Source organism: Epinephelus lanceolatus, chromosome 11, assembly GCF_041903045.1.
Source record: "Epinephelus lanceolatus isolate andai-2023 chromosome 11, ASM4190304v1, whole genome shotgun sequence".
Taxonomy (NCBI): domain Eukaryota; kingdom Metazoa; phylum Chordata; class Actinopteri; order Perciformes; family Serranidae; genus Epinephelus; species Epinephelus lanceolatus.
Genome location: NC_135744.1, coordinates 43,744,329 through 43,770,983, shown reverse-complemented (window position 1 = coordinate 43,770,983; position 26,655 = coordinate 43,744,329). Strand labels below are relative to the sequence as shown.

The window sequence follows — 26,655 nt, the reverse complement described above, 5'->3', positions numbered from 1 at the left end:
AAGTCCTGCAGCAGAGCTGTGAACCAGTTGTAGCCGTGAGAGTTGCTTCTGACTGATGTTGTGCTCATGACAGGCGCGAAGGAAACAATTCATACGAGTGAATTCAACGTAAAGTTAATGTCAAGACGCGATTAGATTCAAATTCCTGCCAGGTGGTGTGATGGACGCGATGCAAATGATGCAAAATAGGCGAGTTCAGCAAGAGATCTGAACTCCAGCATCCAGTTTGAGCCACGACAGCCAATCAGCAGTGAGATCCTTCAGGGACATATGACGCCAAAGACGTACTGGCAAAAGTTAATTCATTGATTCAGTGATTCACACGCGTATGAAGCGAGTCATCATAAAATATTCTAGCGTTCAAACTCATGTGAATAACATGACGCGAAAACTCACATGGTGTTTGGTCTGAACGAGACGTGACGCAGGAACATGGAGTCGCAAAAGTCAAGTCTGAAAATGATAAAATCATTTATGACCTTTATGATTTTAGAGACGATGTTTTGATCAACATTCTGAATCCGATTTGGACGAAGAAGCAAATGAGTTTGGTGGGACGAAACAGGATCTCCATGACGACCACAGAGGAGACAGAGACAACACTGAACGTGACAACGTGTTCCCCGGCTATACCTCCAACAGACTGTTACTTTCATCACCATTATTATTTTTATTAATACAATTTTAAATGAAGGAAATGAGAAAAAAAATGAGACTGTGAAATTGATTTTATGCTTGAAAAGGACGTCCTCTGACAAATATGCACTTTTCTCAGCTTTTTGGCCAAAATGTTTTTTTATTAAATGAAAATGCACAAATTCAAGTGTTGATAAAAAAGAACTGGAGTAAGATTGAATAAAATGTTTCTTGTGTATAAAAACAGAAGGTCTGTTCTTATATTCTTACATATTCATAGGAGAAATTATTCTGTGTCTTTAACCATCAGTGAATATGATAAAAACTGCTGGCGGGGAAAGTCTTTGAAAATAAAAATAAATCAGAAAAAACACAGGCGACGATACAAAACACAGATTCAACAATAAATATGAACTTAATCATGTCTTTATTTCTTTCCATCTAGTGCTGATGGTTTTGGCAGCTCTCGGCCACCGTACAGTCCAACCTGCTTTAGACGCACTGCATTAAATTCCACAGAGAGACAGACAGTGTCTCAGTGTGTCTCTGTCCCCCTGAGAGACAGACAGATGGATTCTGTGTCTCTTTTCTTTTTTCCTTCCTGCAGCTGAAACTTTCCCACATGAAACACTTGGACCATAAAAGGACACACAGACCCGTGACCCGCTCCCGCAGCCGCACTTTCCCCCGAGGAGGAGCTCTGCGGGCCGGCAGCGGGCTGTCAGAGTGACCGCCCCGGAGACACGGAGCTGACCCGCGCCTCCACCTGCTCCACCTGCTGCAGCTGCGCCAGCCATGGGCTTTAACCTCACACAGCACCTCGGATTCTTACGGATTTTTACCGGCAATTACTCGGATGTTTTAACCATTAAGACACTGCCGCTGTTTCTGCGCCAAAATCTGCCTCAATAAGAGCGCGCGCACACTTTCACTGGTTTTAATTAAATATTCATGTTTTTAATGTAAAATATAAAAACCCGTAAACAACCCGTGTTTGTACCCGGACCTCCTTCAGCATGAGTCTGTGGACCAACGGCTCCTCTGCGGATCTTTACCCCGGGACTCAGCCGCCGCTGCCGGGCACCAACTCCTCCTCCAACCGCACCGACGGCTCCCCGCAGCACCACGCCGCCCCGCTGGACCTGAGCCGGGCGGTGCCGGTGGGCATGGTGCTGGCCTTCTTCATCATGTTCGCCATCGTGGGGAACATCCTCGTCATCCTGTCGGTGGTTTGTAACCGACACCTGCGGATCCCGACCAACTACTTCATCATCAACCTGGCTATCGCGGACCTGCTGCTGGGGACCACCGTGCTGCCGGTGTCCGCCACGCTGGAGGTCAGAGCCGCAGTTACTGGTCATAGATTAGACCCTTAATGTTGTCAGATCAATACAGGAGAGAGAAAATGAAATAAGGTGCAATTAGAATTAATCCACTAATGCATTATCAAAGAAATACATTTTAAATATTTACACTTCTTCTGACATAAATATTTTATTTTTCGTTTAATAAGTAAAGTAAATGAACAATTAAATACTTCACTTTGGATTCTGACAAACTGAAACTGATCATTTACAGTTTGGTGATATTTTATACATTAAATGTGTTGATGTTTAAAAATAATCAGTAGTAGAGACGTAGGGATGGAAAAATAAAGAAAAAGAAATCAGGGAGCAGCTAAAAGACAATGGATGCGAGTGAAAAATACATGAACACAGTGTTATTAAATATTTAATGGTGCATTTACTGTAAATTGCAGTAATCCAATGTACATAAACTGAGGTTACAGTTAAATACAGTAATTTTACAGGAGCATGCTGCTAAATCACAGTAATGTGCAGGTACAACTACAGTGAGAGCACAGTATACAGCTGTCAGCTCACAGCTATTTACTGTCAATATAATACAGTAATTTACTTTAAATGTACAGTCGCACAGTGTCGCTACTTGTTGCATCACTTTCACAGCAAATTACTGTATCATTGGTAAATTGTTATGAAATGACAGCTGTATACTGTGATCTCACCGTAGTTATGCCACCACATTACTGTGATTTAACAGTAGAATTACTGTATTTATACCTGTAGACTTTCACAATAAAATTCTGACTTTAGATAAATATCGCAGTAAAAGCCTGTGAGGTGATAATAATGCCATTTATTATGAAATATTACAGTTACATATTATAACTTCTTGGAAATAAGTTGCAGTGTAAATCAGACTTGTTTAATTTAATCACAGTTAGATTTTTGACATTCTGATGACTTTCTCCATGTAGACAAAGACTCATCGGACTGCACAGACACATGAGAGTAAAGAAGCTCATCTGCAGCATGAATCCATATTTTAGTTTTAAGAATTATGAAGCTTAGAAACCAACAAAACTCAGTATTTGACTTCCCGTGTGGTGTGTACAGGCAGGGGGATTATTGTGGACAAGACTGTGAGAGTAAACTGTATTATCACCATAGTATTCGTGCTAACATGTAGCCTACACTGTGAAATATCTCACTGTACATTTACAGTAAATTACTGGCTACTTGTTGCATCAGTTTAATTGTAAGTTTCTGTATCATATTTAAAGTAAATAGTTGTGATCTGACAGCTGTGTACTGTGATGTGACTGTAGTTATACCTGCAAATTACTGTGATTTAGCAGCATGCTGCTGTACACTTACTGTATATAACTGTAACCTCACAGTTAAAGCCTGTTACATTACTGTGATTTAGACAACCCGGTCTCACTCCAAAGTCGTCAAAATCCGGCACTTGGCCAGTGACTTGTGGCGTCAGACACTGGCGAAAGAGCCGGCATGAAACGCAGCCGGTCGCCGTTACAGTTTAAAGGCGCTCGGTGGCATCGGGGGAAACACAGCAGGACACAAACGGAAGTTAAGGTGACAAAAGTCAGAGTCAGGTCGCTTTTAGTCTGAGTTGGCGGAAGTTCGCTGCAAAGATCAGCCTCTCATTGGGCGGAATGAGCCACCCGCTGAAGTCCCGCCCTCCCACCTCCGGTTGTAGTTTTCAACACGTCCTTTACTAACTTTTGTGGTGTTTGATCTTGCGGGGATGTAGCCATTTTTCTGCCATGGTTCGCGTCCTGTAGGCGATATTTCTGTGGGCGTGTTACACCAAAACCTGTTTCTCTCCGGCAATATTTTTGCAAGCGCACCGTTGCTGTGACACCGCCCAGAACAATTGTGATTGGTTGAAAGAAATACAAGCAGCCGGGGCGTTTTTTTCTCCAATCTTAAAGTGAGTCTTTGATCTGAACTGGGCTTAAGTCTTATTGTTTGGTCCCGTGTCATCACGTGCCGGACCTGGAAGTTGTAATTCCACTGTATGGCCACTGTGTCAAATTTGCTCTAAAGTCTGCCGCACTTCATAGAACACACGATATGTAGATTGTTGCACGTAATGTGGAACCAGAGTTCAGAGCCTGTGCTGAGGTTAGCACAACAAGCTATTGGCTGTGAATCAGCCACACCATGACGAGCACAGATGAAATGATGGAGCCTGAGGTCCTGTTTATACGACAATTTCAACTGAAAACAGTAAACTTTAGTTGCGTTTTGGCTGATGACAGCGGCGTTTTGGGTGCCTGAAAACGCAACGTTTTGAAAACGGGTTCCAGAGTGCAATTTTTTGGAAACGGCAGCGTCTCCGTTGTCATGTAAACTTGCAATATGCAGTTCCTCTGAAAACTGAGACTTTTCGCACATGCTCATTACGGTTCCAGTCACTAGGCGTGTGCGAGAAAGTCGACCATCACAACAACAATGCTGAGCTCTGTTTGTGCTGCTCGCCCCGTTGACTTTATCAATGCTTCTGCAGCAAAGTGTAGATCTACTGTGGCAACTCCACCTCGTCACAGTCCTCTCCGCTCCTCTCACCCACGGAGTGGAGAGCACCGCGGAGGTCAGGCAAAGCGGGCTGACATCATTGTGTATCCCAGAACAGGTGCTCAAGTGTGGGTGAGAGGAGCAGCGAGGACCGGCAATGGTGATGTATAGTTACCTGGGCTTCATCAATCAAATTACACGTTACTGCCCAACACTGATTATAACTATTTAATAAGTAGTATTTGGGTATAGCAAAAAACTAAAAATAAACTTCAGGTTGCAATTTAAACGGTCCTGAAACTGCAGCCTCCGGTACTGCAGCTTTACTGTACTCGATTTTGCGGCTCCATGTGAACAGGGATCGTTTCAATAACGTTGTCATATAGATGCGGAAGTTTTCTAAAACGCAAAGGACAGACTTCTCCGTTTTTAGAGAAACCGTTGTCGTCTACACAGGGCCTGAGTATTCGCGTTAGCTGCAACAGCAACATAGTGAGAGTTGTGTAGAAGATGAGGACGGCGTGTCGGCGTCTCTCCACTGTTGTAAATGGAAACACATCCAACATGCTAACATGTTGAACAGCATCACCCAGATGTGCCGGTCACCAGGATCAGAGAAAACAAACCGGAGCTCATTAGCATATAGATAAGGTGGAACTAATGAAACTCTCCCCTTCATGCACGAGTTTTATTTTATTATTGATGTCATCAGTGATGCTTTTCAGTTTTACAGAGTTTTATAATGAAAGTATTTTACTAAAATGTCCCCTCGGCCCCCAGCAGGAGGACCGTGTCTGTCTTTGTTCTACTGTCCCATCAAAAGAAATAAAATCAAACGCATCCTGATGCTTTTGATTTTTCTTTTCTCACTGCATGTAAACTAGCTCAACTGGTAGAGCAGGTGTCCCATGTGCAAAGGTTGAATCCTTGTTGCAGCGGCCGTGGGTTCAATTCCAACCCACCACCCTTGCTCCATGTCCTCCACCCTTTCTCTGCCCCCATCATGCTTCATCTGTCCTATCAAACAAAGACAAAAAGAGGCACTCCTGTGCAGAACCTCTGAAGTGTTCTCAGCTACTTCCTGTCCCCACAGGTTCTGGATTACTGGGTGTTTGGTCGGATCTTCTGTGACATCTGGGCGGCGGTGGACGTCCTCTGCTGCACGGCGTCCATCATGTCCCTGTGCGTCATCTCCATCGATCGATACATCGGCGTCCGCTACCCCCTGCAGTACCCGATGATTGTCACTGAGAAGCGGGCGCTGCTCGCCATGCTGGGCGTCTGGGTCCTCTCCATTGTCATTTCCATCGGCCCACTGCTGGGCTGGAAGCAGCCTCCGTCACAGGTAGGGAAACAACGCATCGTTAGCACATTAGTTGGCTCCTGTCCTCAGAGAGACGGGGTCAGCATGATGAGTATTTACAGGATTTATTTAATCATTAACGTTTAAATACGAATGAAACGAACGTCCATCACATTAACTGATGGCACCACCAGGGTAGAGTGGAAGGAAGCCTTCACCAACCAACATGTGTAACCAGTTAAAATATTAACCAAAACCTTTTATTTAATAGTTAAAGTGAGAAGTGAAGGCTTTTGGTTTTAGAATATTTAGTCATCAGGAATCATAAATGAAGGAATTCTCCAAATATAATGACGTCTCTCTAACTGATCACTCAGGAGAGATTTCTGTAGAAGTTTGTTTATAATCAAAGTTTATCTCTGCTGGTCTCCTGCAGGACGACACAGTCTGTCTCATCACTGAGGAACCCTTCTACGCCCTGTTCTCGTCGCTCGGTTCCTTCTACATCCCCACGGCCGTCATCCTCGCCATGTACTTCCGCGTCTACATCGTGGCCAAACGCACCACCAAGAACCTGGAGGCCGGCGTGATGAAGGAGCGCCAAGAGGACTCCAACGAGCTCACCCTGAGGATCCACTGCAGGAACCAGAACGATCTGTGCCCCACCCCCAAGGCTGGAGGGGGCGGGGCCTCTGCCGCACGCAGCACACTCACTGTCAAACTGCTCAAGTTCTCCAGAGAGAAGAAGGCTGCCAAGACGCTGGGCGTGGTGGTGGGCATGTTCATCCTCTGCTGGCTGCCGTTCTTCCTGGCTCTGCCCATCGGTACGTTCACTGTCTTCATCAGACCTTCATCACTCCGCACATTAAACATCACACAACCTGAAAACATCTTCTGACATCACGTAGCTGCAAACAGAGAGAACCAACAAACACAGAAACTCACAACACAACACACACTGTTTACAGGAGACGTTAAAAATAATGCTGGAACTAGTTTTTATCCCAAGACACTTTCACCTAGTCCCGCCTTCTTTGCTGTGATTGGTTGGTACTCATCACTCTGATGTGTCCAGGTTAAGGTGGTTAGCACTGAGGCAAAGAGTTATGTTAGCAGTGTTAATTTTGGCAGCTATTTTAGCTTTGGTCTCAGTCTTTAGATAAGATCTTGTAACGCGTTAGAGTACTTTGATTACTTTTAAAGTAACCCTTACCTAACACTGCAGACTTACCGTCTGCAGTGTTAGGTAAGGGTTACTTTAAAAGTTACAGTTACAGACACACAACATTGAACAAAAATACAAAATAAAAATATACTACTCTAAAACCGTGCCGCCGTGTGGGGCCACACAGTGGTTAGCGTTGTCGCCTCACAGTAAGAGGGTTCCTGATTTGAACCCGGGGTGGAGGAGCCCTTCTGTGTGGAGTTTGCATGTTCTCCCCATGTCAGCGTGGGTTTCCTCTGTAGGTGTGAATGTGAGTGTGAATGGTTGTCTGTCTCTATGTGTCAGTCCTGTGATAGTCTGGTGACCTGTCCAGGGTGAACCCTGCCTCTCACCCAGTGTCAGCTGGGATAGGCTCCACCCCCCTCATGACCCCCAACAGGATAAGTGGTTACGGATAATAAATGAATGAATGAGCTCTAAGACAGGCAATATACATCACAACATAAGTTTACTACAAAGAAAACCCAAAAAGCACATCAGTAAATGCGATAAGAGAGCCATTGAAATATAAAGAGCAGCTAAGACACACTGTGACATTAACATATAGAAGACTGTGTACACAAATCCTGCAGCAGAGCTTTAAACATCTGAGAGGAACCAATGAGAGAAACTTTAAGTCCTCCTGCAGAAGACTCCACAGATCAGGAGCTGCAGACAGAAACGCTTGTTTGCCGGACTCCGTACGTTCCCTCGGTACAGACAATACAAACAGGTTCTGTGAACGCAGAGCAGAGACGTTTGACTATGTTTGCTACATGTATGTGACGGCGTGGTTCAACATGTGGGGCGATGAATCCCAGTTTATACCTCTGCCCCACTAATACTTTTAAAAGAACTACATAGTTGAGATGATGTGGGCAGCTGAGGGCGATTCATTAGCATGAGGAGCACTTTGATGTCATGGTAAGGAAGAATGTGGACGTCTGAAGATGCGGAGCGTTCTTTGCTCCAAACTAATTAACCAATGGGCTGACTGCACTGTTGGCTGACACTTACACCCTCCATGCTTGGTCCAGACGCAGGATTGAACCAACGACCTTCGAGTTCTCAAGGCGAGTCCCTGTAAACTGAGCCCTAAATTGTTGCTGTCAGAAGTGGGATTTGAACCCACGCCACCCACACAATTTGAAAACAGCGCCTTAGACCACTTGTCCATTCTGACTTATGTACTTGTGTTGTATGTTGGGAATGGTTGTCGAAATTCTTCTGATGTGTCCTTGTGAAGCCCTGGAAGTTTTTAAATTTTGTCCTTGAACATGTGGCAGCCCTGACTGATCAGCAGCATCAGATCAGCACCGCGGTCGCAGCGAATCAGAAGATGAGCAGTTATAAGAAGTCGTTTTTCTGTCCCTCAGTGATCTGACACGTCTGTTTGTTTCCAGACTTCAGGAAGTTATTAAACCCTGATTGATGGTGAGAAACTGCACATTATTTCAGTTTTCTTCATATCTGAAATATTTGGCCTGAGCAGCGAAGCCTCAGGTCCCAAATCAGCGACCAATCAGCAGCCAGAGCTTCTGCTGCTTTCTCACAGTGACATAGAGGAGACGAAGACAGGAAGTGAAACACTTGTTGTTTCTTGATTTTGTCTGATGGATTTCCCACCGCACAGACGGCGGAGCTACGCCAGATGTTCCCTGCGGCTGCTGTCACAGATTACAGCTGAGCCTCGGATCAGTCCTGCCGGACGGGAACAACTTGTTTATGTTCGTAAATACTGAGCAGGCCGAGACGGAGCCAGTGAATCACTGATCTGAGGTCTGTGCTCCTTTAAAGGGCTGCAGGCTGCACAGAGACCAAATATATCAGCAGAGCTGCGACAGTCAGTCCGTTTATCGATCGGTCGATCGACAGGAAATCAACTATTCTGATAATCCAATAAATGCTGAGTCATTTTTAAAGCAAAAATATTTTTTTTCCCTCGTGAAAAAAAGCTGTGAAAGCACCACAGATGTTATTAACAAACAATGAGTCACATCCATATTTATACTGGACGTACCCACATGGCTGTGATTTCTGACTCACTCAGGGCTCCGTTTCACAAAGCAGGTTCAACAAACTCTGAGTCTAATCCTGAACTCTGAGTTGATCTACTCTGAGATAGGAAACTCTGAGTTTCCAGTTCCAGAACAGCTGATTTGAATCAGTTTAATCAACTCGGAGTAGTTTCACCTGGAGTTAAGCGCGTGCACCACAACTATAAAAAGCCAGCATCAATGGAGCCCCGATTCGACGAGTCACCATGGCAACGGGGAAGAGGAGGGCTGCGTTTTTCACCCCACTAGAATTAGAAATCTTAATGCGCTCATACAGCGAGTTTGCACACGTTTTCAAAAAGAAGTGCAACACCGCTGCAGCTGCAAAAGAGAGGGAGACGGCGTGAGAGAACATTGCTGCTCGGGTCAATGCGCAAGTTTAAATGTAGTCCTTTGAAATCACAATAATATTACAGGGGAAAACTGCTTGAATGGTAGCCTATTAATTTATTTCTTTTAGGTGCAATCCCGCGGAGGAGAAGCGCACTTGGCAGCAGTTTAGGATGAAATATAAAAACATTGTTCAAACAGGTAAGACCTCGGCATAATCTCATGGGGTACCTCATTTTGATCATGTTTTACATTGTAAAGTAAATATTAAGTGGCTGTTTGACTGTGCAGTTGTTTTACCCCCAACATAATGCTGTTTTCACACATGTCTTCTCATCTGTATCATGTTCTGTTAAATAATTAAGCCTATTTAAACTAACACAGACTTCTACTCAGCCAACAGAAAGAAGGCAGATGCCGTAAAACGAGCACACTTTTCTGACCGCCCTGCACACAGTTGCCTTACTCAAGTGCTCAGCGTCTCCGACATTGTACAAAAAACTTCCATTTGCAAAGAAACGCAGCGCATTTTTATACAGTATGAGCGCAACACACAATATCTGCTGGGATGTGAGAGCATGACTACGACTGGTAATGTTGCAGATGTAAGGACGGATTAGGTTGTGTATGTAGATGATGGACTGTGACGTGAAACGGTACCGCTCAAAAAGATAATTGTGTGGAAATGCTAAAACATCTATGCGCGGTCTGATAACCATCTCCCGACGAATATTTAATTCTCTGCGCAGTAATGCTGCACCTTCATCCACGGGATCGTTATCAAAAGGACATGCCATGTTAGTGAAAAAAGTCGCCACCTACTGTGCCTAATGGACTTCTAATATACTGATTTTTTTTAACGATTTATTAAAATGACAGACGGCAGAACTAGGCTACGCCAAAACTCGCCTGCTGACTGAATGAATGAGGAAATCAAATGGAGTGTGTGGCTCTGAAAGAGGGCGGAGACAGAGAGAAACTCGAGGTTCATTGAGAAAAACCTGGTCCCGACCAGGTTAGGTTCATAGAGTCTGTTACTACGGTAACTGACCGAGAGCTTAAGTTACCTCTCTCTCTGAAACAGGCTGGAGTTACCCCTCTTTCTCTGGTTTGAGTTACCTCCCTTTTTGAAACGGAAAACTCAGAGTTTCCCTCAGTTTTCACTAAACCTGCTTTGTGAAACGGACCCCAGGTGATCCTGAACACAACCTGAGGCACATCTTCCTTCCTTTGTTGTCACGTTAATTTTGTCAGATATTTTTTACATTTACAACATATTTTTTAGTTTTTGTCAAATGTCCTTTTTTAGTTATGTAATATTTATTTCACCTCATTCTGTAGCTGTTGTTTAGAGACCCATTGCTGCTATCTCAGCGCAGATGGTGCCATGGAAAGCAGTTTTTTTTAACTGATTGTGTGTCAGATTAGCTGATTGTGGAGTGACTTGGCCAACTGACGTGACAGACTGCGTGTCGGTCCACGACCAATCATTGCTGGTCGTCTTTGACAACGCGTGTGATGTCATCAGATTATTATTGTCCTATTATTATTATTATTATTATTATTGTTATTGTTATTATTATTTCAGTCACTGTGTCTGTTCATGTTTGAGCTGAACTGTTACTGTGGTAACATAAAAAGTGTCACCAGATGGGCGGAGCTACATTTGAAGTACCGCATGCAAACTATGACAGTCACTGAATCCTCCACAGGAAGTTCCTGCAAATGTTTCACAATAAAAGCCTTTTTAGAAAATGAAGGGATTCTCTCAGCTGAAATGATAAGAGGCTTTTAATTTGAAACAGAAACAGGAAGTGTTGAGTTTGATTAAACTAAGAACAGAGTGATAAATGGTGTGGTGTGTTTGAGATGCAGCTGGTAGCCTCTGCAGCTGTGCTGAGTAAAGGCCCAGACACTATCCGTGAGTTTGATTCCTTTATATCCTCCATTATGAAGAAAGAACATTCTTTGCTAGCTTGATGCTAATATTGTCTGCATCCTGTCTGAACAGCCGTATTTGGATTCCAAAAAGAAGCAGGCAGCACTCTGGGGGTGCTTTACAAACGGGAGAGATTTTAGTAACGGTTTTTTTAAAACTACATTTTAGTCTCATTTTATTTCATCAACTAAATATTGATATAGTCACCGTTAGTGTTGAATGAAGTTGGTGCCGTCTCATTAAGATCTTAGTCATGAAAAAAAAAACATGTCAAGTCAGTTTTTGCCAATGAAATTAGCTTTATTGGCATTAACTGTCAGACAGTGGAGCAGCCCACAACTAATGACATTACTCCTCAGAGCGTCTTTACCTAAACACCTGAATACTGACACCAACCTCAGGGACGTATGTGCACAGAAATAGTGTTAATTTCTTTGATGAAAACTACCATGTTCATTGATGTGATGAAAATGTTCATGGTGGACTATCAGACATTGAAAGCCGAGAATGCCTGTGTCTGTAATGATCTTCAGACGCCTGATGAGCGACAGGCTGGTAAACTCCAGTAAATAGTCTGCACCAGGATGTTTGGGTCGGTGCAAGTTGTGAACTGTAACTCAGCAGTAAATAATCAGCCGTGTGTGTCTGACTGTGGATGGTGGAGCTGCTGAATGGATTTGTGGAGTTTGTTAGTTGCAGCGGTGGCTGTTAGCAGCTAGCTCCGCTCGCAGCCTTCACAGCTTCACCCCGCAGGACTCCACTCAGTCCGGACTGGAGAAGGTTTGTGGGTTGATGGTGTTTGACAGGCAGGTAGGAGGCTCAGTTATCTGTGAGTGTAGCTGTGCTGTAAGTAAACAGTCTGAACTCAGATCAGTTTTCTCTGACAGAGATGAAAGTTTAGTTCTTTCTTGCGATCATAGCCAAAATGTACAAACATGTAAATAACAATCAGTCTGATAACAGATATATTTCAGTCTGGACTGAAGTGAAGGACGGAGCAGGAACACAAACACACAGGATGTTCAGTGCAGAGGGAACTGCTGTGGTGCGTTTCTATCTTGTTGTGTTGTCATATGTTCGGCTGTTTGTGTTCCTTCAGACTCCGTCCTCATATTTCCTGCTTATCACAAAATCCATCTTCAGGAACCAAACTAGATTCCCGACATCCTGACCGGAGTCAAAGTTCCTGATTTCCTAAAAAGGCTCCTGTAAAGTCTGAGTGTTTCGGCTGTAACCGCTGAGCAGCCGGCGCAATAACACAGTGTCAGTCTTAGCTGAGGTGTTCTACCCACAATCCCTCTGGAGCCTACAGGTGACCTTTGGACCGCAGCCGGTTTCATAAAGAGGTTTAATATTAGCAGGCTGATCCTCAGATGCTCAGACAAACAGTGCTGTGATTCAACATGTTGATTCTGATCAGAAACAGGTTCAAACACAGCGAGCGTTCTCAGAGAGATGCTGAGGAGCTGAGGAGTTCATCATGATCCTCGCTGCCAAAAATGTCCAGTGACGCATTTGTTTTACGTCTACGAGTAAAAATATGTCATCACTTCAAGGAAACTAATCCCATCTGTGTCGCTATGAGATTTGTATTATTATTCTTTGTCTTTAGGGAAGATGCACCCAGTGTGAAAGTCTGGCCCGTACTGATGTTGATATTTATTTCCCTTCAGCATCGGGGAAACAAACAAATCATCCTTATTAAAACTAACTGAAGTGTTTTAAAGTCATTCAGCCATTCGTTACGCTGCCTTTGAATCAATCATAAATGTTTATGAAATAACCTTTAAAATAACACAAACATTTTAAGAAACTGCCTCTTTTTACTGAATCTAATATCTCATAATTCCCTTTCTGTTTTATGTTGCTGTGAAAACATCATTTCTCCTTCAAACAGCTGGATTTATTTAAGTTTCTCACCAAAGACTGCATTTTACAAGATTACATTGAACACATCATGAGAATGTTATATTTACCTTCACCCAGTGCTCATTTTTACTGAGCAGAGCTTGAACGCACCCACCAGCTGTTAAACCAGGGTCCTGCACAGGTCCACATTGGAAAACCAGCGTCCATCCAAAGCTCAGCACTTATGTCTCAGTCAAAGCCACACCCATGATCAAACCCCCCCCCCCCCCCCCCCCTCCCCCCAGGCTCCAGTCCCTCACATGAAGCTGGTTCTCCGTTCTTGAATTGGACGTCTCTTTGACTGGATGGTGAAAACATTCAATCACTGCCAGGTTAGGAAACATGTTAGCATGCTCCTTCCACCACCATCAAACCTCCAAAGGATCCCAACTCCATGTAGGCTGCCACCTCATCCTCAGGCTGCAAAGTTTCATGGCTGGAGTCCTCCACGTCGGTGACCAATGTGACCACGGGGTCAAAGGTTACACTGGTGTCACTGACTTTCAAAATAAAAGCAGCTGCAGCTTGATAATAGTGATTTAGATGTTAGAATATTACACATATACTGCACAGCTTTTTACTGCGTTTTATTCTGAAAAATAAAAAATATGTTTTTGTTCTCACCCGCTGCCCGCCTGCGTGGAGTTCAGCGTTGTCATTTCAAATCAACACTTCCTGTTTCTGTTTCAAATTTAAAGCCTCTTATCATTTCAGTTGAGAGAATCCCTTCATTTTCTAAAAAGGCTTTTATTGTGAAACATTTGCAGGAACTTCCTGTGGAGGATTCAGTGACTGTTATAGTTTGCATGCGGTTCTTCAAATGTAGCTCCGCCCATCTGGTGACACTTCTTACGTTACCACAGTAACAGTTCAGCTGAGTCATGAACACACACAGTGACTGAGATAATAATAATAAAAACAGGACGAGAATAATTTGATGACATCACACACATCGTGAAAGACAACCAGAGATGATTGGTCGTGTAGTCTGTCATGTCAGTCGGCCAAATCACGGCGAGATTTTATGACTCCACAATCAGCTGAGCTGACACAGTGACTGTTGGAACGGACACATCTGTTGTGAAATCTGAACCCAGCTTTAATGAGATCTCCTGCTCTCCAGAGGATGAACCTCTGTGTTTAAATGACTCCATTCATTTGCCTCCAGCGCCACCTTCAGGACAAACTCTTCATCTGTGCTGCAGCTTCAGACGGACGTTAAGTCACTGGTGTAGTTTCATAAGATGCTGAGGGTGACGCAGTGTTCGCTTCCTGCTGAGTCATGATCTGCAGTGCGTCCTCAGTAAATCAGCAGCGAGGACACACTGAACCTCCTCCACCTTTGAAAGAGGACTTGTTTAGATTTAATGCTGCGTGACTTCTTCTTTCATGTGCCGACTGCATTAACGCTGCAGACTCTGTCTTTATTCTGAGTTTTTGTTCAGGTGAAACAAAGACTCATGAACTGTGACCCCGCTGCGATCCTCCTGTGGGGGAGAGTTCAACCGCAGCTCCTCGATCAGTATTTACATGACGAACGTGGCAGAGACCCAAAACACTCAGAGATAACTTCCTCCTGTCTTTGAGGGGAGAAGCACCAAACTTGGAGATACATGGTTTTCACCAGACAGTGATGCATGGCGTGCAGGTGTCACATGTTTTTCACATGGTGGAGGTCAGGTTCTTCATATATAGTCAGAGACAGCAGCCCGAGGCGCAGGATGGCCTTACAAGTCCATGTTCAGGGAGAAATAATCCACCAGATCACGAGTCTGTGTTATCTGAAGAAAAACCTGATCCTCAGAAATCCTTTAAAGCGTCTGAAATCCTCTGAAAACCTTCAACACGCCGCAGATCACCTGCCTCGTCTACAGGTCACCTCCTCTGTGATCCTGAGGACAGAGGAGACAAGGAGAGGAGGAGAGGAGGCCTCTAATGTGTCTCCTCACTCCCCTCATGTCTCTATCATGTCTCAGACGAGTCCTTTGGATCAATGACATTATTAATAACAGTATTTTTCACTAATGGAGATGACGGTTACATTTTTTATTCAGTAATCGTAAAACCTAAAACAATGACACTGCATATTTGAAAATGTGTCTAATCTCCATGTCACTGTTGTATTATGATGATATTGACAGTAATATTGGGCCCTATGTGTTGGACACCGGATCAGAAAGTAATTTAAGATTTAAACACTATATCACAGAAATCCTTTCCCTGAACTGGTGAATTTGTATTCTCTCTTAAAGGATAACGTCAGCATTTTTCAGCCTGGACCCTGTTTCACTGTGTACACTGGTCAAACAGACTGATGTGGAGTTAATCGGCAGATGCTGTGGTTTAAAATGAGCCCACACTTTTCTATGGGCGTCAGTTTTTGAGCCCTGATGAAGGACAAAATGTGTCCTGTGACAGACGGCACGGCTCGTCGTTTTTTTGCCGAGATGATTTCCAGAAAACCTGCAGCCCCTGTACTGATCTGTTAAAGGATAACGTGGACATTTTTCAGCCTGGACCCACCGTGTACATTGATCAAAAAGACTCATGTAAAGAACAGCTTTTAATTGGTCCAGTATTTAGTGAACGGGCCGCTGAAAGATCTGTAATGGGGGCACACGGGGCAACTGAACATCTTCACTGTGTGTCCATTAAAAGTGGTTATTTTCACCACAGAGCTGCTCAGATTGTTTTTATAAGTGTCTCTTTATCTTCCACTTGATCCAGTCTGTTTGTTATTGCCTCATTAGGCTGAAGTCTCATTCTGAATATGACGTCAGGAGACATGTTGCAGCCAGACCACATTGGAAACATGAGTGAGATTTGGAGAGAGCATTATAACCAGAGTATTGTGTGTGGCTCAGGCCTTTGGGTTCTATCGCTGCCGTATTTATTTGCAAAGAAGTATACGGATGAAAAGTGGAGAAGGAGAGAGGAAAAGGCAGCGGAGGTTTTTATTTTACTCTTTTACATATACGTTCCCTCTTCGGCAGTGTATTTACTGTGTGTTTACTTGTTATTACACTCTCCCCTCTGCTGCTGTAACACTAAACTTCCCCACTGTGGGAATAACAGATGATCTTATTAGTAAAGACTATGTATAGGGTCTTGTACAATAACTATCTATATTATGTAGCCTGACGTGCACCTCCCAGAAATGAAACTGCACGCAGACCTCCTGTCTGTCTCTGTGAGCTGAAACCATTTCCCTCAGTGGAAACAAAGCTTTGATTTACTTTAATTTCACAGATAAGATACAATAAATTGTGAAGACAATAAAGCCTCCACACACTGTGTGTGATTTATCCTGGCTGAAATATGAGCAGAGGAAATCTCTGCTAGCTGCTAGGCTAATTTATACAATGTAAAATGCCATAGACTTGTGCTAATAACGTTAGCATGTTGTATTTGTGGGGAAAATGTGTCCAGATAAAGACAAGTGTTTGTCTGTGAATGCTGCGAGTTATAGTGAAGCTGATTTGTGTTTGACACTGTCTCTATTAAGCCATGTTTAATGTGTGTTTAATGTGTGTTTAGTGTGTTTAATGTGTGTTTACTGTGCGTTTAATGTGTGTTTAATGTGTGTTTACTGTGCATTTAATGTGTGTTTACTGTGTTTAATGTGTGTTTACTATGCGTTTAATGTGTGTTTACTGTGTGTTTAATGTGTGTTTACTGTGTGTTTTATGTGTGTTTACTGTGTGTTTTATGTGTGTTTACTGTGTGTTTTATGTGTGTTTAATGTGTGTTTAATGTGCGTTTAATGTGTTTACTGTGCGTTTAATGTGTGTTTAGTGTGTTTTTAATGTGTGTTTGTTTACTGTGTGTTTTATGTGTGTTTAATGTGCATTTAAAGTGTGTTTAATGTGTGTTTACTGTGTGTTTAATGTGTGTTTATTGTGCATTTAATGTGTGTTTACTGTGTTTAATGTGTGTTTACTGTGCGTTTAATGTGTGTTTACTGTGTGTTTAATGTGTGTTTGTTTACTGTGTGTTTAATGTGTGTTTAATGTGCATTTAAAGTGTGTTTAATGTGTGTTTACTGTGTGTTTAATGTGTGTTTACTGTGCATTTAATGTGTGTTTACTGTGTTTAATGTGTGTTTACTGTGCGTTTAATGTGTGTTTACTGTGTGTTTAATGTGTGTTTAATATGTGTTTACTGTGCGTTTAATGTGCGTTTACTGTGTGTTTAATGTGCATTTAATGTGCATTTACTGTGCGTTTAATGTGCGTTTACTGTGTGTTTACTGTGTGTTTAATGTGTGTTTAATGTGCGTTTAATGTGCGTTTACTGTGCGTTTAATGTGCGTTTAATGTGTTTACTGTGCGTTTAATGTGTGTTTAGTGTGTTTTTAATGTGTGTTTGTTTACTGTGTGTTTAATGTGTGTTTAATGTGCATTTAAAGTGTGTTTAATGTGTGTTTACTGTGTGTTTAATGTGTGTTTACTGTGCATTTAATGTGTGTTTACTGTGTTTAATGTGTGTTTACTGTGCGTTTAATGTGTGTTTACTGTGTGTTTAATGTGTGTTTAATATGTGTTTACTGTGCGTTTAATGTGCGTTTACTGTGTGTTTAATGTGCATTTAATGTGCATTTACTGTGCGTTTAATGTGCGTTTACTGTGTGTTTACTGTGTGTTTAATGTGTGTTTAATGTGCGTTTAATGTGCGTTTACTGTGCGTTTAATGTGCGTTTAATGTGTGTTTACTGTGCGTTTAATGTGCGTTTACTGTGTGTTTAATGTGCATTTAATGTGCGTTTACTGTGTGTTTAATGTGCATTTAATGTGTGTTTAATGTGTGTTTAATGTGCGTTTACTGTGTGTTTAATGTGTGTTTAATGTGCGTTTAATGTGCCTTTACTTTGCGTTTAATGTGTGTTTAATGTGTGTTTACTGTGTGTTTAATGTGTGTTTGTTTACTGTGTGTTTAATGTGTGTTTACTGTGTGTTTAATGTGTGTTTACTGTGTGTTTAATGTGTGTTTAATGTGCGTTTACTGTGCGTTTAATGTGTTTAATGTGTGTTTACTGTGTGTTTAGTGTGTGTGTGTGTGAATCAACTGAACTTTAAAGCACTAAACAGACACACCATTGCACAAGTGTAAATGCTCACAGCGTCACAGGTCACATGTGTAGGCTCTGCATAGAGCTGACACACAAGTGTAAATCCACCTGAGGTCCCAGTGTGTGTTGTCCTGTTGAGGAGCTGGGAGGGACAGTTCCTCCGAGGGCAGCGGCGACAGTGTTTTAAGGTATCACATCACACCAGCAGTGTTTTAGAAGCGGAGTGTCGCCTGCCTGATTTTGTAGACTCGCAGATTTTGTTGCTTTGGTCATTTTGTCTTGATTTTTGTATTTCTACCATCAGTGACAACTCTGATAAATGGTTTCTTTTGTTGTCTGATTTAATTGTGTTTGTTGTTGTTGTGCTGGAGCCTGAAGACAGAGTCCAGTTATGAACAACATGGATCAACTATATGTGGCTGTATTAAATATCTTCATAATTATATTCTATCTGCATTTCTCACACAGCTCCTGTTAACAACAAGACTCAATCTGCTCTCTGCGACGTGCTGCAACTCCGTCAAAAATAGACGTGTATTTTTATTGGCTTCTGGGTCACATTGCTGCTGCATGTTGTTATATTGTCTGTACAGTAACAGTCCACACAGCTGTGTAAGGATGTGTGTTGATTGTACTGTAGAGTTTATGGGATGCCATAACACTTAATTAAATGATGGTCTTTATTCTGAGGATTTATCACACATGAGCCTTTAATAGCACGTACGGCTGAACATGAAGCGTTCACAGACACACAGCATTTCCTCAGCCGTTCATTTGACCCTTCGTAGCAGAACATAATTACAACAAGACGATTCATCGACCTTTCAAATGTTTGAAGTGCAGCTCCGGCCGTGACTCATACTGTGAGCCATGTTCATCCATCACACACGGAAACATAAAAAATCTCCCTGTGACCCTCGGGGGCTCCGTAGTCACGGCGCCTGATGATAGACTTCTGCTGAGGACACACTGAGCTCCCCTCTCCTTAGGTAGCTATCCAAGGGGATGAGGAGACAAGGAGAGGGGAGCGAGATGATAGGGAAGGAGAGGGTGACAGATGGAGGTGATGGTGCTGATGAGGTCACTGATTATCATCCTGCAGCCAATCAAAATCAAGTGTTTTGTGTGTAAAGCTGCAGCAGAAACTGATGATGATGATGATGATGATGATGATCTGGTGCTGTGGTAAAGGATGCCCTCTGGTGGTGAAAAATCTGACCTGCAGCTGTTTGAGAGTTTCTGCTAAAATTCGCCTGCAGAGGAAATCTGTTCTTTCTGTTTAATCTGTGTGTGTGTGTGTGTGTGTGTGTGTGTGTGAGATCAGGTTCCTTCAACAGCAGCCTTCGTCCTCCTGAAACTTTCTTTAAAGTCATTTTCTGGTTGGGATACTTCAACAGCTGTCTGAACCCCATCATCTACCCCTGCTACAGCCGCGAGTTCAAACAGGTACCATTACTGCTGATGTTCCATGTGTTCCATGTGTCTGATGTGTTCCATGTGTCTGTTGTGTTCTATGTGTCTGATGTGTTCCATGTGTCTGTTGTGTTCTATGTGTTCCATGTGTCTGATGTGTTCCATGTGTCTGTTGTGTTCTATGTGTTCCATGTGTCTGATGTGTTCCATGTGTCTGATGTGTTCTATGTGTTCCATGTGTCTGATGTGTTCCATGTATTCCATGTGTCTGATGTGTTCTATGTGTCTGATGTGTTCTATGTGTCTGATGTGTTCCATGTGTCTGATGTGTTCCATGTGTCTGATGTGTTCCATGTATTCCATGTGTCTGATGTGTTCCATGTGTCTGATGTGTTCCATGTGTCTGATGTGTTCCATGTGTCTGATGTGTTCCATGTATTCCATGTGTCTGATGTGTTCCATGTGTTCCATGTGTCTGATGTGTTCTATGTGTCTGATGTGTTCTATGTGTCTGATGTGTTCCATGTATTCCATGTGTCTGATGTGTTCTATGTGTCTGATGTGTTCTATGTGTCTGATGTGTTCCATGTATTCCATGTGTCTGATGTGTTCTATGTGTCTGATGTGTTCTATGTGTCTGATGTGTTCCATGTGTCTGATGTGTTCCATGTGTCTGATGTGTTCCATGTATTCCATGTGTCTGATGTGTTCCATGTGTCTGATGTGTTCCATGTATTCCATGTGTCTGATGTGTTCTATGTGTCTGATGTGTTCTATGTGTCTGATGTGTTCCATGTGTCTGATGTGTTCCATGTATTCCATGTGTCTGATGTGTTCCATGTGTTCCATGTGTCTGATGTGTTCTATGTGTCTGATGTGTTCTATGTGTCTGATGTGTTCCATGTATTCCATGTGTCTGATGTGTTCCATGTGTTCTATGTGTCTGATGTGTTCTATGTGTCTGATGTGTTCCATGTGTCTGATGTGTTCTATGTGTCTGATGTGTTCTATGTGTCTGATGTGTTCTATGTGTCTGATGTGTTCCATGTGTCTGATGTGTTCCATGTGTCTGATGTGTTCCATGTATTCCATGTGTCTGATGTGTTCTATGTGTCTGATGTGTTCCATGTGTCTGATGTGTTCCATGTGTTCCATGTGTCTGATGTGTTCTATGTGTCTGATGTGTTCCATGTATTCCATGTGTCTGATGTGTTCCATGTGTCTGATGTGTTCCATGTGTCTGATGTGTTCCATGTGTCTGATGTGTTCTATGTGTCTGATGTGTTCTATGTGTTCTATGTGTTCTATGTGTCTGATGTGTTCTATGTGTCTGATGTGTTCCATGTGTCTGATGTGTTCCATGTGTCTGATGTGTTCTATGTGTCTGATGTGTTCTATGTGTTCCATGTGTCTGATGTGTTCTATGTGTCTGATGTGTTCTATGTGTTCCATGTGTCTGATGTGTTCTATGTGTCTGATGTGTTCTATGTGTTCTATGTGTTCTATGTGTCTGATGTGTTCCATGTGTCTGATGTGTTCCATGTGTCTGATGTGTTCTATGTGTCTGATGTGTTCTATGTGTTCTATGTGTTCTATGTGTCTGATGTGTTCTATGTGTCTGATGTGTTCCATGTGTCTGATGTGTTCCATGTGTCTGATGTGTTCCATGTGTCTGATGTGTTCCATGTGTTCCATGTGTTTGATGTGTTCCATGTGTCTGATGTGTTCCATGTGTCTGATGTGTTCCATGTGTTCCATGTGTCTGATGTGTTCCATGTGTCTGATGTGTTCCATGTGTTCCATGTGTCTGATGTGTTCCATGTGTCTGATGTGTTCCATGTGTTCCATGTGTCTGATGTGTTCCATGTGTTCCATGTGTTTGATGTGTTCCATGTGTCTGATGTGTTCTATGTGTTCCATGTTTCCGATGTGTTCTATGTGTCTGATGTGTTCCATGTGTCTGATGTGTTCCATGTGTTTGATTTGTTCCATGTTTTCCATGTGTCTGATGTGTTCCATGTGTTCCATGTGTCTGATGTGTTCCATGTGTCTGATGTGTTCCATGTGTCTGATGTGTTCCATGTGTTCCATGTGTCTGATGTGTTCTATGTGTCTGATGTGTTCCATGTGTCTGATGTGTTCCATGTGTCTGATGTGTTCCATGTGTTCCATGTGTCTGATGTGTTCCATGTGTCTGATGTGTTCCATGTGTCTGATGTGTTCCATGTGTCTGATGTGTTCCATGTGTTCTATGTGTCTGATGTGTTCCATGTGTCTGATGTGTTCCATGTATCTGATGTGTTCCATGTGTCTGATGTGTTCCATGTGTCTGATGTGTTCCATGTGTCTGATGTGTTCCATGTGTTCTATGTGTCTGATGTGTTCCATGTGTCTGATGTGTTCCATGTATCTGATGTGTTCCATGTGTCTGATGTGTTCCATGTGTCTGATGTGTTCCATGTGTCTGATGTGTTCCATGTGTCTGATTTGTTCTATGTGTCTGATGTGTTCCATGTATCTGATGTGTTCCATGTATCTGATGTGTTCCATGTGTCTGATGTGTTCCATGTATCTGATGTGTTCCATGTATCTGATGTGTTCCATGTGTCTGATGTGTTCCATGTATCTGATGTGTTCCATGTATCTGATGTGTTCCATGTGTCTGATGTGTTCCATGTATCTGATGTGTTCCATGTGTCTGATGTGTTCCATGTGTCTGATGTGTTCCATGTGTTTCATGTTTTTCATATGTTTAATGTGTCCCATGTGTGTTGTGGTCCAGTTAGGGTGATGTCACAAGAGTTGTTCCTGTTTCGTGTGTTCTCAGGCGTTCATCCGGATCCTTCGCTGTCAATGGAAGAGGAAGCGTCAGGGCTGGCAGGCATACTATAACTACCGCTGTCATCAGGGTTCCAACACCTCGTCCTTCCTAAACGGCAGCCAGCAGACACTGTCCTCCATCAGTCCCAGCCCACGCTGCGTTGCCTCTAGACTCCGCCCCCCGCCGTGGCCCTCCTCCTCTGACCGAGAACGGCTTCCTGGGCAGACAGGAGGGGGGCAGCCGAGCCCCGTGTCCCCACTTGCTAAAGATCCAGGGATGCTGTCGCGGGGCACCGCGGGGCGAGGGACGGCAGCTAACGGGCGGAGTTTAAATAAACACTAACTGACACACCTGTGGCCTCAGGTGGCCACCCTGACATTGACAGGAAGTTGCTTTTAAATACATACAGGTGTCACTGCTGACATCAAGAAACACTCTGTTCACTCTCTGAGGTGTTGTTCATGTATGACGACAGCGCTGGTCAGGTGGTTTTGACTCAATAACTCACCTGAAACACGGAGGAGAAAAACATCACCTGAAGGTTTTGGACATTTTAGAGCCTGTTTTTCACTGCGTGATGGCCCCGCCCACATCACAAGGTTTTACCTCGACTGCACACGTGCAACACATCACACCAAAATTAGTCTCACCCCGCATATAAAATACAAAACTATTAACTTCCATCAACACAGCTAAATTCAGTTTATAATAAACCAAATTATTTCTTTCTGCAAGCGTGTCAAAAAAACTCAGAATTTTCTTGATATTTTTTTATGCTGTCCTGAAATAAGATCTTAAATTTAAAATCAACTTAATTAAAAAAAAAAAAAAAAAAAAAGAAAAATAGTTAGGAAACTAAACTGAAAAAAAGTTAGACAATATTTCTTGTATTTCGGTGATAAAAACCCAAACTGTCACTGCTGGTTAGTGAAAATGTAAAATGTTAACTCTGATTTAGCTAAAATTAATTCAAATAAATCAGGAAAGCAAACTATATAAAACAAATTAGAAGTAAAACAAAAAAAAAACACATAAATCTCTGAGTTAATTATAGGTGTGATTTAGTTTTATATTTAATTATATTTGTGTGATTTTTACTGCTTCAGAAAATTGAGCTGAATCTCTACTGAAATTAAAAATAAAATAAATTTAAAATAAAAAAAAACAACTTAATTTATTAACAATAAAATGAAAACTTAATTTCATGTTTACTTATGTTAAAAGTTAATTATATACATTATTTTGTTTATTTATTGTCATGTAAAAATAGTATTTGGTGATTAAAATCTAGTTCAAAATCCTCAATTTTCTTTTCCTGTTAGAGAATGAGCTAACTCACTTTAAAAAGCAGCATTAGCCAATTTACGTTAGCTCGATAGCTAAACAGCAGTGAATGCCCTTTACTTAGGAATGGATCAGCTACAGTTAGCTTGCTGGCTAATGTTAGCATAACATGTATATTAGCAAGTGGAGGCGTGAAGACCTCGACCTTGTTGGAGCCTTAATATTTCCCCAACAGAACCTTTATTTTGAAAATCCCTCTGAGTTGAACTTTGTGTTTGTACAGAGAAGTTTTTTCATTCACTTCAATGCACATTTTGATCACAGCAGCATCTGGTGGACGTCAGAGGAACTGCAGCTGCTGGTTGGTGTTTTTATACTTCACACAAGGCCCGTTTCCACCGCAGGAACTTCGGGGTAATTTTACGGGGCCGGGGCCGTTGGTGCGTGTCTCCACCGCAGGAACCACCCCTGAAGGACAGAGTTCCGGAACTTTTACAGGGGCTAAACAAGTCCCTGCCTCGGGGTAGGTACTCAGAACGGCCCTGAGAAACTCCTGGCTGGGGCTTGGGGATTACTTGGTGCTGATTGGATATACTCAAGGAGGGATGTGACGTCAACAGAAAGCAACAAAATAGCCGGCATTTTTAAAACTCAGCAGACGAGGGTTAGCTCGTTCAGATAGCTTTCGCCACCATGTAAAAAAAACCTCACTAAATAGCCCGTGAAAAAAATATTTTTTCCAGCGGATATCTTAGTTACAACATGATTGAGCTAGCAAAGCAGTTTTGTGTTGATATGTGTGGTATTTATTCAGTTTTGGGAAATCACAATGTCTAGAAAGCATCAGCTGACAGGGACAGCTAACACTAGCAGCAAAGCTAACATCAGGACGTCATCTGTTAAAAGCCTCCCGTTGTCGGATACGACATGAAACTACTCCAGTTAGCTCAGTCATGTTGTAACTAAGACATCCGCTGGAAAAAAATATTTTTTCACGGGCCATTTAGTGAGTTATTACAGACACCGCTAACGGCTAACGGTGTCCCTACGTCGCCCTGGTCAAAATGGTTGCGCAACGATTATGTCACATCCAAAACCCGGTAACTTTACAGGAACCTTCCTCCTACTTCGCTCTCTCAGTGGAGACACGGCAGTTGAGAGGGCCGAGCGAGAGGACGTTCCTGTAGTAGTTCCTGCCCCCCAAATAGTACCAGGAACTTCTTCAGTGGAAACGGGCCTACAGACTCTTAAATATCTCACCTGTGACGTCCTGCCGCGTGTGTGTGCGTGTGTGTGTGTGTGTGTGTGTGTGCTACTTTAGCTTCGTTAGCGCACTGTTTATTATTGTGCTGTGTTTTGTTGATGACTGAAGCCAACTAATTGTGGGACACATCGTCGTCGCTAGCACTTTCCCCCCGCTTCCAGTGTTTGTGCTAAGCTAGGCTAACCACATCCTGGACCTACCTCTGTGCCAAAACATCTGGAGGAAGCAGAGAAGAAGAATTCACTCCATGTTCTTTGAATGAAATGAGTTTGAAGTGTTGTAATTAAGGTAATAATTTAAGTTTAATAAAATCATATAAAGCTGTGACATTGTCAGTGCTCTTTAATATTTGTGAAATTACAACAGACTTCATTCAGACTGTTTTATTTAATGATATTCTATCATGTTGACACTGTGCTGCTGACACAGTAGCCTCTTTTACTGGTGGGACTTTAATGCTGTGATGCCACCTCGCTGTGTTGTATGAAAGGTACAATCCTGGAATGGGGGGACAGAGTTGTCTCTGGAGGCAGTAGGGGTAGAGGGCATAACGAGGGATAGTGGATCTGACTTATATATATATATATATATATATATACAGTACAGGCCAAAAGTTTGGACACACCTTCTCATTCAATGCGTTTTCTTTATTTTCATGACTATTTACATTGTAGATTCTCACTGAAGGCATCAAAACTATGAATGAACACATGTGGAGTTATGTACTTAACAAAAAAAGGTGAAATAACTGAAAACATGTTTTATATTCTAGTTTCTTCAAAATAGCCACCCTTTGCTCTGATTACTGCTTTGCACACTCTTGGCATTCTCTCCATGAGCTTCAAGAGGTAGTCACCTGAAATGGTTTCCACTTCACAGGTGTGCCTTATCAGGGTTAATTAGTGGAATTTCTTGCTTTATCAATGGGGTTGGGACCATCAGTTGTGTTGTGCAGAAGTCAGGTTAATACACAGCCGACAGCCCTATTGGACAACTGTTAAAATTCATATTATGGCAAGAACCAATCAGCTAACTAAAGAAAAACCAGTGGCCATCATTACTTTAAGAAATGAAGGTCAGTCAGTCCGGAAAATTGCAAAAACTTTAAATGTGTCCCCAAGTGGAGTCGCAAAAACCATCAAGCGCTACAACGAAACTGGCACACATGAGGACCGACCCAGGAAAGGAAGACCAAGAGTCACCTCTGCTTCTGAGGATAAGTTCATCCGAGTCACCAGCCTCAGAAATGGCAAGTTAACAGCAGCTCAGATCAGAGACCAGATGAATACCACACAGAGTTCTAGCAGCAGACCCATCTCTAGAACAACTGTTAAGAGGAGACTGCGCCAATCAGGCCTTCATGGTCAAATAGCTGCTAGGAAACCACTGCTAAGGAGAGGCAACAAGCAGAAGAGATTTGTTTGGGCCAAGAAACACAAGGAATGGACATTAGACCAGTGGAAATCTGTGCTTTGGTCTGATGAGTCCAAATTTGAGATCTTTGGTTCCAACCGCCGTGTCTTTGTGAGAGTGATGGAGTGCTGCGGCAGATGACCTGGCCTCCACAGTCACCGGACCTGAACCCA

At 42.7% G+C, this 26,655-nt stretch overlaps 1 protein-coding gene and 1 long non-coding RNA gene across 2 annotated transcripts in view; both read left to right on the top strand.

Annotated features, from left to right (window-relative positions):
* Positions 1 to 25,396, top strand: part of LOC144464770 (uncharacterized) — a 186,868-nt gene extending 161,472 nt beyond the window's left edge. Inside the window, exon 2 of the long non-coding RNA XR_013492380.1 lies at positions 25,299 to 25,396. This is a non-coding gene — a long non-coding RNA (uncharacterized LOC144464770). The remainder of the gene's footprint in view (positions 1 to 25,298) is intronic.
* Positions 1,160 to 25,396, top strand: LOC117270361 (alpha-1A adrenergic receptor-like). The gene is made up of 5 exons (XM_033647921.2): positions 1,160 to 1,973; positions 5,572 to 5,823; positions 6,218 to 6,605; positions 19,612 to 19,733; positions 22,528 to 25,396. Exons 1-5 carry the CDS (start codon positions 1,653 to 1,655, stop codon positions 22,861 to 22,863), a joined length of 1,419 nt encoding a protein of 472 aa, XP_033503812.2. The 5' UTR covers positions 1,160 to 1,652; the 3' UTR covers positions 22,864 to 25,396.
* Positions 25,397 to 26,655: the final 1,259 nt, after the last annotated feature.